At 32.9% G+C, this 18,052-nt stretch overlaps 1 protein-coding gene across 1 annotated transcript in view; it reads left to right on the top strand.

Annotated features, from left to right (window-relative positions):
* Window positions 1-18,052, top strand: part of LOC128016041 (cadherin-22-like) — a 166,537-nt gene that overhangs the window by 102,398 nt on the left and 46,087 nt on the right. Inside the window, exons 4-5 of the mRNA XM_052600359.1 lie at window positions 7,007-7,126; window positions 13,673-13,840. Of these exons, the coding sequence (XP_052456319.1) occupies window positions 7,007-7,126; window positions 13,673-13,840 (288 nt within the window). The remainder of the gene's footprint in view (window positions 1-7,006; window positions 7,127-13,672; window positions 13,841-18,052) is intronic.

Below are 18,052 nucleotides of genomic sequence, written 5' to 3'. Positions count from 1 at the left end.
CAATATCCTCCAAATTAACTGTTGGCTTGAAAGCCATATTTATTACAGAAATAAAAACACAGGCATGTAAGTGTACCATTTGAATTTCAAAACAATCAATGCCAATAAAAAACAAAAATGATTTCCATGTTGAATTCTAAGTGGACTGCAAAAAAATTCCAAAGTATAGTCATTGCCAGTGCTTTAAGTGGGCCGGTATGCACCGGTACTCAGTACCGCCACTTCCAAATATAGCTCTTGAGCTTACCGCCACCTCTCCGTGCGCCCAGAACGTGCTTGTAGCGTACCGGTACGCTCATTTGGACATCCGTTTTAATAGAGGTTTTAATCTTTTACCTGCACTGCCGATTTTCAGAGCGCCCTTCACAATGCGAGCTTCCTAATTCATCCCACCCAGAGCAGAAACTACATTACCCATTCACCCTTAAATAATACAAGTGAATAGCGCATGTGTCGCTTTTCCCACTGTTAAGTGTCAACAACTCAACGTGGCCGGAGAAGGTGTGTGAAACTCGTTGTGAGTTATACTAAAGCAAAATCTTGAGTATTTATTGTCTGATAAACATTAAAAACTGTCTGCGGAGGTTGAGTCGTCCTGCAGCCCCCGCTGGCTGCTCATTGGCTGCAGCATCTTTTTTCTAAGTTCTAAAAAAATACCGTAGACGGCAAGGCACAAATTTAGATATTCATTTATCTAATTAATCTATAGCCTATGCACAAAGACAATATGATCTTTTTGTCCCCTTTTTGTTTTAAAGCTTGATGAAGAGAGAGAGCGCAAGTTGCTGCAGCTGCGAGGAGGACAGTGATGCACGCGTACAGGAGTGATTGACAGTTCGCGGCACTGTGTACAAAAAATACTCCGCTACACAATTATTTCGTTATTTTCGTTTAAGCTTATTAACGTTAGCGTTACAGAAAGGTCTGATTTACGCACTGTTACAGTCATACAGTCATAATGTTTCTTGTGGCAGACTGAAGAGTAATCCGGCAGAGTTTTATACTGAAACTTTCCGTCTAAAAGTCCTTCCTTGGTCTTATCCATATTTCTTTGCACGTTGAACATACATAGGCCACAACTGGAAATAAAAAAACTGCAACCGTGTTAATTGCGTTATTTTATTTTAACGCGTTAAATATTTCAAATTAATCGAATGCGTTAACGCGCTAATTTTGACAGCACTAATATATATATATTATTATATAGAACATTTCATCCAATATATTAAGATATATTTGAGATTGGACATGTAGATGTATTCTAATGCATCTATGCATAAATCTTACTGGCAGCGAGGGACGAGGAGGCAGTGGCTCTCTAAATGCAGTCTTCCATAAGGCTGGGCACATTAAAATTAATTTGACATCAGAGCTCCTGTTCTCTCATCTCTTAGCGTATACATTTTTCATTGGCTATTTACAGCGCTTTTGGCTTTTCCTGCTGCTAAACAGCTCTTCCATGAACAGCTCTTCATCTCAGACCTTCTGGGTTGTAGACTTTGGAAGAGATGACGTCCGATCAAAGATCAGCTAGTGGGTTAATCTCACGCCAAGTCTCCGGCCCAGAGCTTCTCCATCGGGTATCATATGAAGAGCTTACTGTCTGATCTATATTTGATGATCGTGCCGATCTAGACTCACGTGTGGAGATGCTAGCAGAGGTCCGGCCTGCTCTACACAAGCCCTGTTTAATCCACATACACTCACCTCGTGTCACTCTACAAATATTAGCAGGAGGTCAGGGATGCTGCGGGTGAAGAAGGGTCATGTCTGCTGAACTCTGATGCTGTACGTGTGATTACTTCCTAATGCTGTGTGCTTCCCTTCTCATGGAAACACTGCAGTGAATCACACTAGGTCATATTTCAGCTCAGCGCTTCATATTTCAGTCACTGCAATGCATACATTCTCGCTACATCATTGTAATGCATTCACAAAAGCACATGTTTTTGTTTTTAATTAAAACCAGCATGCTAATTAAATCAGCTGCTGACAATTGGGTGATTAATGTGCTTGAAACTGACATGAAGATAATTTCATGAAGCAAGCAATTATTTCACATTATGCCAAACATTATTACTGAATGTTCAAAATAAGATCCAGAAAGTTCTCAAAACCCTTTTGCTCATATTTATTGCACAGCCATTCAAAAGTTTGGGATCTGTAAGATTTTTGATTTTAAGAAGTCTCTTATGCTACTCAAGGCTGCATTTATTTGATTAAAAAAATACAGTTAAAGGGACAGTAAGTAGGAATTACTCCCATCTAGTGGTGAAATTGTATTTTGCATTCAAACTAATTTTGCTCTCCAGCGCCTCGCTTTTTCAAATGCGCGTTGCATCTAAGGCGATATGTACCAAAAAGCTTTGACAGGATGTCTTCTAATAGCACTTCGTTGAGTTTTCCTTCAGGTGAACAGGTGTGTTATTTCAAACAAACAGCAACATGACAACTAACAAACGAATGTTCCAGTATGATTTACTGACTGTGGAAAACATGAAATATTGTAATTAGTAGTTATGTCTTCTTTATTCGTTATATTTTCTGAATAATGTGCATTGTTAGATATAAAAAAAATATTGTAATATAGATTGTAACACTGACTTACCTGTCGAGAAGAAAACTGGCCACTTCAGCGTCTCTTTTCAAATCTTTATCAAGCATTAGCTCTTTCCACCTAGAAAAAGCTTCCCCGACATTAACTCTTGTTTTCTGTAATCTACGGTCACGTTTCCTTTTACGTTCTATTTTTGACTGTTTTGGCGACGATGTTTTCTTCTCCTGTGGCGCGGCATATGTATGGTCCATAATAAGAATGCAATCCAGACTTTTAAACTTGCCGGTGCAGTTTCAAGCGCCTCTCACTGCTCTGCACCTGCGTTTCTGGCTCTGACCGAAAACGCGCTGTGGAAACGTGTCTCTGCACCTGCGTTTCTGGCTCTGACCGAAAACGCGCTGTGGAAACGTGTTGGCTTAGTACTTTTTGTCCCTCTCTGCTATTATAGTTTTGCAAGATGGCGGAACTACATGGAAGCCTCCGTCGACCTACCTGTCCCATGTATATAAAGATAATAAATTCTTCATTTACAAGGATTAGTTTAAACATTGGCATAGGTATTTGTACACCATTGAGGGCATATTTATGAATACAAATATTGATTTTAGATAATAAAATACCTAAAAAGTTACTTATTGTCCCTTTAAATTGTGAAATATCACCATTGCTTTCTATGTGAATATGTGTTAAGATTTTAATTTATTGCTGTGATCAAAGCTGAATTTTCAGCTTCAGTGTCATAAATATATATAGTAAAGCACAGCCTGTTGGTAAAACTCAAGAGCATTGTCAGTGTATTTTTTTCCTTTTTCTTCTTTCTCATATTTGTTAGCGTATTTTAGAAGAACAGTAAATATAAATAAATAAACCAAAATAAATAATAAATAAAGGTTGCACATATTGAATTCCCAGCCCACTCTTGCAGGATTCTGCAGCTATATAGGATGTGTGTGTGTGTGTGTGTGTGTGTTATAACTGTAAAGAGCTGGATCAAGGCCTGCAAACACACACTTTTTTCTTCTTCCATCTACTTCTGGAGCAATATTTGCTCCTGCTAGGATACACAGAGAGCTCAAACACACTACGATTACACTCCAAACCACACACTTTCCTCATCTCTCCCTCAATGCATTTATGATTAGGAAATGAAGCTGGACACCTTTGCATCAGATGGTGATGCTAGACTTTGATGTGAATCATCTGCATGTGCTTTATACCAAACTAAGACGGAGCATTCTCACAACTTTCATCATATACTGTAATATAAGTACTACAACAAATCATTCTTAAAGTCACGTTTCATTCTCATAACTTTATTAATTGATAGAAAACTTTCTCAGAACAACTTTCTCGGGAACATCCTTATGATGTTATTTTGATGTTATATTTCCGGTGAAAATAAAGTCAATACAACAATATAGGAAACATTTTTTTTTTCTTTTAAATAATGTTATAATCATGATCTATTACAGTTTTTCACTGTATAGTAAGAGAAGTTGCCTTTAAGCAGTTAACAAGTTTGTACCAAAACATGTTTACAGTCTTTTACCATTATTACTAAATCATAAACAATTTTAATTATGTGTTTGAAATGTCAATTTTAAAAATGATGTTTCAAATTAAATAAAGATTATTAGAGTACATTTTGCAAGAGTTTCTGCTTCAAAATTTCACATTTAATTCAATGTGTTACTTGCCGTTTCTTTGTAATTATTTACTTGCAGTTTCTAAGTAAACGTTTTGGAGTCCTTCGACAATTTTTATTTTATTTAAATTTTACTGACTTTGACTTTGATTTATACTTAGATCGTTATTGCCATCGTAAAAAAATAAAAAATAAAAATAAATTATATATATATATATATATATATATATATATATATATATATATATATATATATATATATATATATATATATATATATATATATATATATTATTTAAACAGCAATTCAAAACAACCAATTAAATCAGCAACAATAAATAATAAAATAAAATAAAATAAAATAAAATAAAATTAAATTAAATTAAATTAAATTAAATTAAATTAAATTAAATTAAATTAAATTAAATTAAATTAAATTGAAATAAATAAAATGAAATTGAAATAAATAAAATGAAATTGAAATAAAATAAAGTTAATTTTGTTAATGCATCCAGGTTGACTGGCCTTTTTTTCTACATCTGATAAATAGTTTCTATAGTCTATATTGTGTATGTCTGTAACTCCTCGAGTGTGTTTTTCTGTTATGTGTTCCCAGGAGCCACCACAGGACACATAAATCAGGATCTAATGACCTCTTAGTGAATCCGAGGCTGTGCATTAATGTGCTTCCTCTTCCTGTTTGAGTGTAAACACAATAAAAGAGCATTTGCATTTATATAGTTTTTCACCAGTGGCATGACAGCCTCAGACAGCTTCATGCTGATTATTACCTGTGGAAAATTAAGATAAGTAAGTAATCCCATGAAAGAAATGTCTTCTGCATCTCCACTCCCAGTTGCAAGAGAAATGCAATCTAACAGTACTGTTTTAATACAGTATAGATGGTTTTCAGAGTTATCCTGGAGCGGAGTAAGTGTCTGTGATCTTTTGAAGGTTGTGCATTTTTTTCTGATAATGGTCTGCAGTTACTTTTTGTACTGAATGCCGATACAGAAACCAAATCTTCCTCTACAGTCCCATTAGGGAAAATAGCACGCTATAAACAAAACTAAACTTGAAAAAGCAGCCGCACACTGAAACGGCAAAACGAGTCTTATCCATGTGTTTGAAGTCTGCTTCTGTTCAGGCCATGCATCGGATGCAAGGTTAGAGAAAGCAGAAAGCTATCACACAGATAGCGATCGTGTGTCCGAAAACAGTTCACTTTAATGATAAAACATTGTCCTTTTCTGTAAACCCTCATGGGAGGCGGCGTTCATGACAGAAGACAAACAGGACTCTGACACTTCCTGTTAATTAACTGAATTAGCATAGGCCTATTATGTGTCCGGACAGTATCATGACGGGCCTCGGTGAGAGACTGCAAAGATGACCTTTTGCGGACACCACCAGCTGTCAGCAATTACCTGAGAGCGATCGGCCCGAATTAAAGCACTGGAGTCCTTCAGCGCCGCTTTACGCCACATATACAGTCACTGAGCGGGAAGAGTCATCTCCTAATTGCATATATATATATATATGCTTTTATTCAGCAGTGATGCACTGATCAAAAGCACTGATCAAAAGTTACTGCAAAGTAATTTATGATGTTACAAAAAATTTACATTTCGAATTAATGCTTTTTCATGAAAAATAGAAGCACAGTAAAAAAATAAGCAATTATTTAATTTGACTAATAAGTTTGATATTTATATTTTCCTTTTTCATTTTAAAGTTTTATTATTGTTATTATTAATAAAAAAAAATATTATTATTTTTTATAGTATTTAGAAATCTTTTTTTTTCCGTTTTAGTTATTTGAAATCATAACAGTGAATAAAGAAAATAAGAAACCATGCCCTAGCCACTAGCTAAAATAAAATATGTATAAGTTTTATTTTATTTGTTTTGTTTTGTTTTGTTTTGTTTTGTTTTTCCAGTCAATGTTTTTTTTATAGTTCTATCTGTAATAACTCTGTTTTCAAACTTTATAATAATAAAAGAAATGTTTCTTGAGCAGCAAATCAGTCAATTATAATGAAAATTATATATATATATATATATATATATATATATATATATATATATATATTTTACTATAATACGATAGAAAACATTTCTTTTGGTAATAATATTTCACATTATTACAGTTTTTACTGTATTTTTTTAAATCACTCATTTTATATCACTCTTCTAAAACACTATGAAGATTCTGAAGATTGAAGATTTTTACTATTATTATTATTATTTATTTATTTTATTTGTGTCCACGCTCAGATTTTCCAAGCAGATTTCCAAAATACCAACCATATCTCAGTCTGTTCCTCACACACTTTATCTCACAAGACTTTCACAGTCGTTTCTGGAGCTCGACAGACGTGGTCACACTGAGCTGTTGTTGTACAGAAAAGAGCTTTGTAGAGATTCCGCCAAAACTTTCTTTTTGAGAGAGAAAACCGTACAGGTTTGGGGCGACATGAGTGTGAAAGCTCCTCTTTTCGAGAAGCTTGCATTCTCCCCTCAGGAATAAGGTCCATTAAACTTTATAGGCTGCAGGCTTTGCTTTAGTTAAAACGTGTGACTAAATGTAAATATGTGCTTTGTATCAAGAGCCAGGAGGCTGTTGAGGCGCGCACAATTGGCTCAGAAAATGCACTGAATAAATTTACGTAAAGAACAACTAAATGCTCTGGAAATGCTTACAACTTGACACTAATGAGATCCACTAATGAGAGTGCTGCTTTACTTGATGAAAGCTGTGATTGTGAGGCTGGTTCTGATGTGATTGATGTGTTTGACCGCAGGTACGTCGGTGATGAAGGTTATGGCCTCGGACGCTGATGATCCGACCTACGGAAGCAGCGCTCGGATCGTTTACAGCGTCCTGGAAGGAGAACGCTTCTTTACTGTTGACCAACAAACAGGTGAATGAGTTCTTCTCACTGTCAGTTCCCATCAAAAGAGCATATTTATTCATGTCATCAATTGGATACTTATTTTATTGGTGAATTTGCACCCAAACATCAAGGTGATGGTTTGTTCAGAAACTGTACAAATCGACTTTGCAAGCGATTTTAATTTTAAGGATTTGTAGTTAAAAATTATTGCTGGTTGTTAGCTATATATATATGATATGATATGATATGATATGATATGATATGATATATGATATATGATATATGATATGATATGACATATGAGATATGAGATATTATATGATATAATATATGATATATGATATGATATATGAGATATGATATATGATATATGATATATGATATATGATATGATATGATATGATATGATATGATATATGATATATGATATGATATATGACATATGATATGATATAATATGATATGATATGATATGATATATGAGATATGATATGCTATATGAGATATGATATGATATATGATATGATATGATATATTAGATATGATATGATATAATATGATATGATATGATATGATATAATATGATATGATATGATATATGAGATATGATATGATATGATATAATATGATATGATATGATATAATATGATATGATATATGAGATATGATATGATATGATATGATATGATATGATATGATATATGATATGATATATGATATAATATATGATATGATATGATATGATATGATATGATATATGATATATGATATATGATATGATATATGACATATGATATGATATAATATGATATGATATGATATGATATATGAGATATGATATGCTATATGAGATATGATATGATATATGATATGATATGATATATTAGATATGATATGATATAATATGATATGATATGATATGATATAATATGATATGATATGATATATGAGATATGATATGATATGATATAATATGATATGATATGATATAATATGATATGATATATGAGATATGATATGATATGATATGATATGATATGATATGATATGATATGATATGCATTAGGTCAACTGAAGACTGAAAAAAACCCGATATAAATAGAACATAAAAAAATATAATAATAATAAATAAAAAAAACGAAAAAGTCCAAAAAAAGTATAATAGTATATTAATGAAACTGATACAACACTGGATGAAAGCAGTTGTGCTTCTTCGTATTTATGAAAAAATATTATTTATTATTATTATTATTTTTATTTTATTTTTTTATTTTTTCTAATAAATAGAAAATTCAAAAGAACAACATTTACTTAAAATATAAATCTAACATTATCTGTGACCCTGGAGCACAAAACCAGTCTCAAGTGTACATTTTTCGAAACTGATATTTATACATCACATGAAAGCTGAATAAATAATCTCTCCATTGATGGTTTGTTAGGAAGACAATATTTCTCTGAAATACAACTATTTGAACATCTGGAATCTGAGGGAGCAAACAAAAATATCTAACCTGTTAAATGTCACCCCGTCCCGTATACGGGACACCTACGTTGACTATACTATATTACAATTAAATTTAATCTAATCTTGACAAACTATATATCGTTGGAAAGGTCTAAGACTCCCAAATATATATTATACCAATATTTTTTGTTAAAAATTATGAAGGAAAAGTAATAGATCAATTTATGACAAGAGTGCACCCTCAGAAATCTACATTACAAAAGGAGCTTTGACCTTTGTTTAAAAAAAAGTCTTCCTCGTTGCCTTTGTCTCTATCACATTTTAGAAATCATCAGAAGTTATATATCACTTGAAAAATCTCAAAATTCATCCTTCAAAACCCATTTTAAAATCAGACATTGCATTACCATGTAAATGGCACATCAAAATCATGTTACAAAATGTTTTCAGTCATGAAATATAAAAATTTAGGTTTGTATCATGCACATTCAAGTCTATCTTCAAAAACGTGAGTGACAGTTATCAGGCTAAATATTGAGAAAATCACCTTTAAAGTTGTCTAAATGAAGTTCTTAGCAATGCATATTACTAACAAAAAATACATTTTTATTATATTTACAGTAGGAAATTTACAACATATATTCATGGAACATGATCTTTAAATAATATTCTAATAATTTTTTTGCATAAAACAAAAAAATGTGATTAATTTTGACCCATATACAAGGTTTTTTTTTTTTTTTTTGGCTATTGCTACAAATATACCCCAGTGACTTAAGACTGCTTTTGTGCTCCAGGGACACATACTGTATGCCTTTACTGCCACTTTTTATTAATTTTGTCCTAGCTGAATGACCCCAAACTTTTAAACATGGAATACTGTGACAAATAGTTTGAAAACTAATCGGAAAAATAATCATTAAGCATTTTTTATTTATAATTTTTTTTCCAGCTGGCAAGAGTTTTAGTTCAGATATGTAGCAGTGTAAGTAAACATCCGACAGAGCGTCATCTCTGGAGTCTCCTGGGGATGTCTTGTGTTGAACTAACTAAACTTTTAATGATTTCTCACGAGACCTGAGATCAGCAGATGATGAATGACTTCACCTGTGTCAGGTTAACCACCGGACCTTCCTTCTGATCTGAGAACAGTTAGATGAGCTGGAAGCAGATGAGCTGCGTGTTTAGCTCGTGACCTCCTTTATTTGCGTTAAAACAGCATTAATCTCTGGACGGGGTTTTAGTCTTTGACACAGATAAATAAAAAGGCTAGTTGAGGAGTATTGATATCAGTTTATTAGTTCCAGTGTTAGTGTCTTGTGTTTGAACTGTGGCTTCTCATCGTGCGTTTGATGATGTTCTCATTTACTTCTGCGATTTTCTCAAATGAGAGGCTTTTCAGTCTCTTGTGCTGAAGTTACTACCAGAATATTGAAGAAATGCCCTTCCAGAGGAAGATTTTATTGATCGGAGGTGGCTCTTTCAGAAGGATGTTTTGTTGTTGTTGAGAAGTTGTCTCTTCTGCTCATTAAGGCTTCATTTATTTGACCGAAAAAAAAAATGTCAAAACAGTAATAATGTGAAACATTATTACAAATGCAATCTCTTTGTGAATATGTTCAAATGTAATTGATTTCTGTGATCAAACCTGCAATTTCTCCAGTCTTCGGAAATCATTCTAATATGCTGATTTGCTGCTCAAGAAACATTTTATTATTTTTAGGACCATTATGTTTTTTTTTTTTTTTTTTTTTTTTTTTTTTTTATCATCACAATTTAGCAACTCAAAAATGCCATTTTAATTTGTAATAATAATAATAATAATACTCGTATTCGTATTGAACCGTTCGGTACGACGCTTTCGGTTCGGTACGCGGTACGCATTATGTATACCGAACGGTTCGTTGGAGTAATTAATTATATTTGAAAAAAAAAAAAAAAGAGAGAGAGAGAAATATAATGATATGCGTTCAACAAGGTAGCCCAATAACCCAAACAACGTAACAGGCAACGCCCCTGACACTCCCGAAGAAGAAAAAAACACCATCTTATATGTTTATGTTAGGCTACTCAGCAGGCGCTCGCTCACTCAGTACGCGCTGAAGGCTCGTTGCAAAATAGCCAATGCGTTTAACAGACTAGAAATGAGAAGATCCCCCAATAACCAACAGGTCTGGTGTTTGGGTGCACTTTGGATTCCCTTTAAGCTATAATGGTGATGGCAAGAGAGTGGTGGATAAAAAAACAACGGTATGTCGCATCTGCAACATGACAGGGTACACCAGCGGGATTACAAAAAAAAAAAAAAAAAAAACAGCGGGAATATCTGGGATATATGCGTCAGTACTATCTGGGAAAAGACGAAAAAAAGGAGAAACATGCACGCAGCAAACTATCCCTGCAGCATTTAGACACTATAGCTTACAGGGAATCCAACCCAAACACCAGACCTGTTGGTTATTTTAGGATCTTATATTTCTGGTCTGTTAAAGGCATTCGACATTTTGCAACGAGCCTTCAGCGCGTGCTGAGTGAGCGAGCGCCTTAGGGGCCGTTCACATATCGTGCCTAAAAACGCATGGAAAACGCTAAGCACGTCTTTCTACTCCTTTCCAAAGCGCTCGGGCAGAAGCGCTCATGAGGCGTCTGTCTTTGCTAAGCAACAATGACGTGCTCTCTCCATGAGACGCGGAAATTTCAGCGAAGGATAAATGGATTTGCAGCTCTAAAAATCGCTTGCAGTAGCTCTGCTACTGAATTTATTTCAAAATTGCAATCCATATACAACTATGATCAGCTGATCCTTCATCTTGGCTGAGCTCTCAACGTTGTTACGGGAAAGGATGAAGCTGATTGGTTGGTTCTTGTCACATGACCCGCGGTGCGCTTGCGGCATTCTGAAAAGTTGAGATGTTTTTACATTTTGCTGTATCTAAAACGTATCGAACCGAACCGAACCGTGACATCAGTGTATCGTATCGAACCGAACCGTGAATTTTGTGAACCGTTACACCCCTAAATATAATATAATATAATATAATATAATATAATATAATATAATATAATATAATATAATATATAGTTCATATTTCACAACCCATTATTATTAATTATTTTTATTATTATTAATAATAATGAAATTGTCATTGTGTGTGGCATGATTTACTATAAAATTCAAGCACATTCTTTGTAAAAATGTTTGCTTTAATGTGAATTTGGGAGAACTATTATTTTATAGAAAATAATATTGCATAAAAAAAAAACACATCTTAAAGGTTTAAAAATATAGTGTTGGGTAATGAACAGAGATCTAACAAACGCAGTTGCATTGATTGTGTCAGTTTTTACACTGGTACATCTGACAGACACAGAATAAAAAGCGCAACGCTTTGATAGTGATTTCACGAGCTCTTTAATATAGATGTGAGATCGTGTCTGATGAAATCTTTCTCTCATCGCTACTGTAACGTCTGCAGTCGTCTCCTGCCGTTTGACTGACAGTGATTTTTAGTGGCTTGTCACATTTAGTGTCAAATTTGCTGCATCCAGTTGTGCTCGTGTGACATCAGGACAGAAGAGAGAGAGAGAGAGAGAGAGAGAGAGAGGAAAGGTTATACACAACAGGTTATGCTTCTTTTTCCTGTATTCTTGAAAACAAAGCCAGATTTGCGGTTTTCCTGCGACGTGAGCAGAATCAAGAGAGCTGTGCAGCAGGAGTGTCAGGCTGCTGTGTGTCCTTTACCATTCTCATCATTTCCATCCCTGTGTCTGACCAATGCCATGGCAACAAAGGATAATTGCAGTCCTTCAGGGTAACACAGTGCCATTGTCCTTATTTCACTCCCAAAATATCTTGATTCCAGAAGCAGTGTTCCTGCAGCAGCTCGCGTTTAGAGGAGAAGACAACTCATTTACAGACTCTCATGGCTTTTGAAACAGTCTAGTTTTGTGTTCATTTGCAAATCATCCAACTGTTTGATACCTACAAGTATGAGCTTCACAAAATCTGTAAAGAACCAGGCCTGTAATATAATATAATATAATATAATATAATATAATATAATATAATATAATATAATATAATATAATATAATTGGTATCATAGATATCAATCTGAATCATGCTAAAAAAATTCACTAATGTGTTATGTGCCTTTGTCATTTATTATTATTATTATTATTATTGTTATTATTATTATTATTATTATTATTATTATTATTATTATTATTATTATTATTATTATTATTATTATTGTTAATCTATTATTTATAATGTATTATTTAACTATATTATTTATTAATATTCTGAATTACCCTTTATATTTCCAGTTTTCAGTTTTCATTTTAATTATAGTTTAAGTTTTAATATTTTGGTTACATGTTTTCTGTTTTGTAATCATTTTTTATATTATATTATATATATATATATATATATATATATATATATATATATATATATATATATATATATATATAATTTTTTATAGCATTTATTAATATTTTGAATTAGCATTTTGTATTTTTAATTTTCACTTTAGTTTACATTTATTTATTTATTTATTTCACTACTTCAGTTTAAACTTACTTTGTTTCAAATAATTCCCCAGGCAACATTTCTCATCTGTAAGTATCAATAATCTAACATTTATATTTTTACTTTATTCCAGTTTCATTTCATTAATAACAACAATAATAAAAAGCTGCTTTAAATAGTTTGGTTTGGGTTAAAATGCAGATGTTTAATTGTTATGAACCTCAGAAAGGAGCCTCGCATCAGTTGCAGATTTTGTTGATCCACGTTTATTTCAGTCCCAAACGCTGACGTGAAATTGGTGACCTGCTCGCCTACTAAGTCTCATGGCATCATCATTTCAAATGAGTAACACGATCTCCTATATTTATATTCACATCAGAGAGCTAATTGGTAACCATGGCAGGAGGAACATGCATAAGTATTTTATTCCTATATGCAGCACTTGAATTGCATGAATTAATTCTGAAAGCATAAGAAGAACAATAAGTGGCTTCAGATATGTGATGCTGTTCGAGTGACCTTTAAACACCCGTCAATCCACATCCATCTCTCTCTTCTCTCCTCGTCTTCAGGAGTGATCCGGACGGCCGTGGCGGATCTGGATCGGGAGACACAGGACCGCTACGAGCTGGTGGTCAAAGCCACAGATATGGCAGGACAAATGGGCGGTCTCTCCGGATCCACTACAGTGACCATCGTGATCACGGATGTTAATGACAACCCTCCGCGCTTCCCTCAGAGTGAGTGCGCTTTAGGTCAGCCGCATGCCATCAGACGTGTCCTTGAGCTCGAACGCTGTCAACAGAACAGCCATCATCATCATCCTCATTAAAAATTGTGATTCCCAGGCTATAAAGGTTAATGATCGAGTATTTGTTAACAGTGCAATGGCTCAGACTTACTTCTCAATTCAAATTCGTGTTATTTTTTGGTATTGTTTATATATTGTAGCATATTTTGAATTAGCTTTTAGGATTTGTAGCTTTTATTTTATTTTAGTTTAGTGTTGTGATATTGTAATTTGTGCATTTAAAATAAATAAATTATTGAATGAACGAATAGTATTATGATTAAAATTGTATTCAACTTTCATTTATTCTTATTTCAGTTTTGTATAGTTTTAGTTTTAGTTCTTCAACTAGTTTCTTAAGTTAGATGGCCAAGACAACATTTCTAATTTGTTTTATTTTAGGAACATAACATTTATACTATTGTAGCATTTATTGAAATTTGGACTAGCATTTTGGATTTTCTATTTTTATTTTGAATTTAGTTTAGTGCTGTTCTTTTGTAATTATTAAGTTTGTGCATTTAAAATAAATAAATAATTGAATGAATGAATAGCATTATGATGAAAATTATGTTAAACTTTCATTTATTCTTATTTCAGTTTTGTTAAACTTGAGCTTTAAGTTAGTTGGCAAAGACAACATTTCTAATTTGTGTTATTTCATTATACTATTGTAGCATTTATTAGTGTTTTGAATGATCTTTTTATATTTTCACTTTTAATTTAAATTTTAAATATGTTTATTTATTTATTGCATATATATTTTCACCTTTTTTATTTTGGTTTAAGTACATTTAGTACTTGAAGTACTCATTTTATTTCAGTTAACTGTCAAGGAAAAGTCAAATTTTTGCTTACATTTTTACATTTTTTAAGGGTCTCACATAATAATCACATTTTATTTAATTTAAACTTTATTTCAATCAAGCAGAGCTCTCTCTGTGCACCTGAAGAGGCAACCTTGATAAAAGTATTGTAATTATTAATATTTTAAATGATTTGTTTAAGTGCTCAAAAGAGTTAAAATTCCAGATGGTAAAATATGCCAATTTTGCACAGTTCTGTTTGAGATGAATAATGCTCCAGCTATAAACGAATAAAGCACCAATTTGGTCCCTGCTAAGACAGAAAACAGCACAAGCCAGACATTACATGAAAATCCAAACAATTGGAGCAAACTAATAGTGTTTTGATTTTGCAGAAATGACACATTCATCTACTTTTTAGAGTCTCATCTAAAGAGAAAAAGTGGTTAATTGGTTGGTTTTTGTGTCTCTATTGGATGCTCGATTGCTAGTACTCACACTTTGTATTGATATTTCTATAAGCCTGACGATGATGCTTATTGTTTTAAAGCAGTAGTTCACTCCAAACCCAAATGTGCTTATTCTCAGGCCATCCAAGATTAGGATGAGTTTGTTTCTTCATCAGATTTGGAGAAATGCAGCATTGCATCAGTGTCTCAGCAAAGGATGCTCTATAGTGAATGGGTGCCGTCAGAATGAGAGTCCAAACAGCTGATAAAAACATCAAAGTAATCCACATCAGGAGTTAAAATCAAGCACCGTTTACAAGCCAAAACAGCTCTAAACCAATATGTGGCTGGATTTTGATGTGAAAGACAACAGCAGATGGACTTTATCACTGGAGGAAGCATTATTATGGATTATGGACTTGTATTTTAGCAAGAAGCAACCGGTTAAAAAGTTAAAAACCCCTCAATGATGGATTGGTTTCTCACAAACACGCAGCTTTCATCTTCTCCAGATGTTAACTGATGTAAATCAGCTGTTTGGACTCTCATTCTGACGGCACCCATTCACTAAAGAGCGTCCATTGATGAGACACTGATGCAATGCTACATTTCTCCAAATCTGGTGAAGAAACGTACTCATATACATCTTATATAGCCCGAGGTAGAGTATATTTTCATCCAAATGTAAATTTTGGGTGAACTATTCCTTTAGTTATATAAGTTTTCAAAATCAGAAAAAGTAAGTCACTGTTCCTTTAAATCACCAACTCTGACTCTAATATAGCTTGAGTTCTGTATAAGTTGATCTAGTAAAAAAGTACAGTAAAACAGCATAATTGTGAAACATTACTACAATCTATTTTCTATAAATATATACTGTAAAATGTCATTTATTCCTGTCACCAAATCTGTATTTTCAGCATCAATCCTCCAGTCTTCAGTGTCACATGATCTTCAGAAATCAGAATAATGTACAACATTTCTAATTATTATCAATGTTGAAAACAGTTGTTCTGCACAATATTTTTTTGTGGAAACTATACGTTTTATTTTTCAGGATCATTTGATAAATCAAAAGGTCAAAAGAACAGGATTTGTTTGAAATAAAATCTTTTTTATATATATTTAATGTCACTTGTAAACAATTTAATGCATCCTTGATGAATTAAAGTATTAATTAGTTGTATACTGTATACATAACTTTATTTATTTTCATGTAGCTTATTTTAGATTAGGAGACTAAATGTAATCGTGGCAAACCTATACACAATTGTGTTGCATCACGATGTCTGATTAATCAAATCGAATGAATCATGTAATAGGATTGTACAGGATGTGTATGTTTAATATTATTTGCAGGCATTACATCAGACAGATATTATGCGTGTGTTAGACTTATATATCATATCAGAGGCAAGAGTAAGCTAATACACATCACAGACTCAGACAAATAAAAAACACTTTGTCTCATTGCTCACATCAGAACGGACCGCATGGCCAACGCTTTAATACATTTCGTGACTGGAAGCAAGACTGTGTGTGTGTGTGTGTGTGTGTGTGTGTGCAACACATTGGGGTATTATGTTCCCTTTTCTGCTGGTCTTCCATCCTCCTTTTCCATTTCCTCCAGAGGAAAAGCAGCATTAGCTTTATTACAGCAAAGAGACTCGCTGTAATACTGTCTCACATGCCCTGATGTCTATTTTTCTCCGTATTTCGATGACTCTCTCCTCTTTCTTCCCCTATCATTTTCCACAAAGCCTCATTTATGCCAGTTTTGCTTTAGCATCTAATTCATTAAGATGCTTTTTTTTTTTTATTGTGGGCCGAGCTGAAATCTTTATACTCCGTTATGACACATACATCTACATTACATGGAGACTGTACATTGTGTTTAAACGGCTTCACATTAAATGAACAGACCATTCATTTTCTCCATAGAGAAATTGATTCTTATTGATTATGGATGAATCTTTCGAGGTGGATGTAGCATGAGCTCTGAGGTTAAGAGATGATATGTGCTTCTCTGGTGAAGTTAGCCTGATTTGAAGATTATTAAGGTTATTAATCATTCATTTTAATCACTCAGTTCAAAACTGAACAAAACAATTCATTTGAGTCATTGCTCAGCAATGTTTAGTGGCTTTGGCATATTTTAAAATAATTTGATATATAATCTATGCACACCATCAATAATGTTGGGTTCAGTAAGGTTTTTTATTTGGAAGAAAAAAAATACTTTTATTCAAAAGTGCACATTAAATTGAGTAAAAGTGATTTTTACAATGTTACAAAACGAAATGTTTATTTCAAATAAACGCAGTTCTTCTGAACTTTATATTCATCAAAGAATCTTGAAAAATAAAATGCATTAGTTTCCATTAAATTAATAAATAAATAAAGTAGATATTTTAACATTGATTATAATCAGAAATGTTTCTTGAGCAGCAAATCATCATATTACAATGATTGAATATGATGAATTACAATGACTGAAGATCATGTGACACTGAAGACTGGAGGAATGATGCTGAAAATACAGCTGTGCATCACAGAAATAAATGACATTTTAACAGATATTCACATAGAAAACAGTTATATTAAATTGCAATTATATTTCACTGCTTTTACTTAAATTTTAATTAAATTAATGCAGCCTTGATGAGCTGAAGATTTATTTTGCTATGCATTGTTATACTGGTGCATATAAAATTCAAATAATAAAATGTATTTCCCCCTTCTGTTCTTTTTCTGTACATTTAATTGAAGAAAAGCAACCTTTTTAAGCCATTCAGAGCAAATGCACACAAATCGAGAAACAGAATATGTCACAGTATATATTTATTATTTATTATTTAAATGTCATCTTTTCTCCAGCTGTATTCCCCAGGCCTGATATGCATGCAT

Source organism: Carassius gibelio, chromosome A6, assembly GCF_023724105.1.
Source record: "Carassius gibelio isolate Cgi1373 ecotype wild population from Czech Republic chromosome A6, carGib1.2-hapl.c, whole genome shotgun sequence".
Classification (NCBI taxonomy): domain Eukaryota; kingdom Metazoa; phylum Chordata; class Actinopteri; order Cypriniformes; family Cyprinidae; genus Carassius; species Carassius gibelio.
The sequence above is the reverse complement of the archived record's forward strand: the minus strand, read 5'-3'. Positions and strand labels throughout refer to the sequence as shown.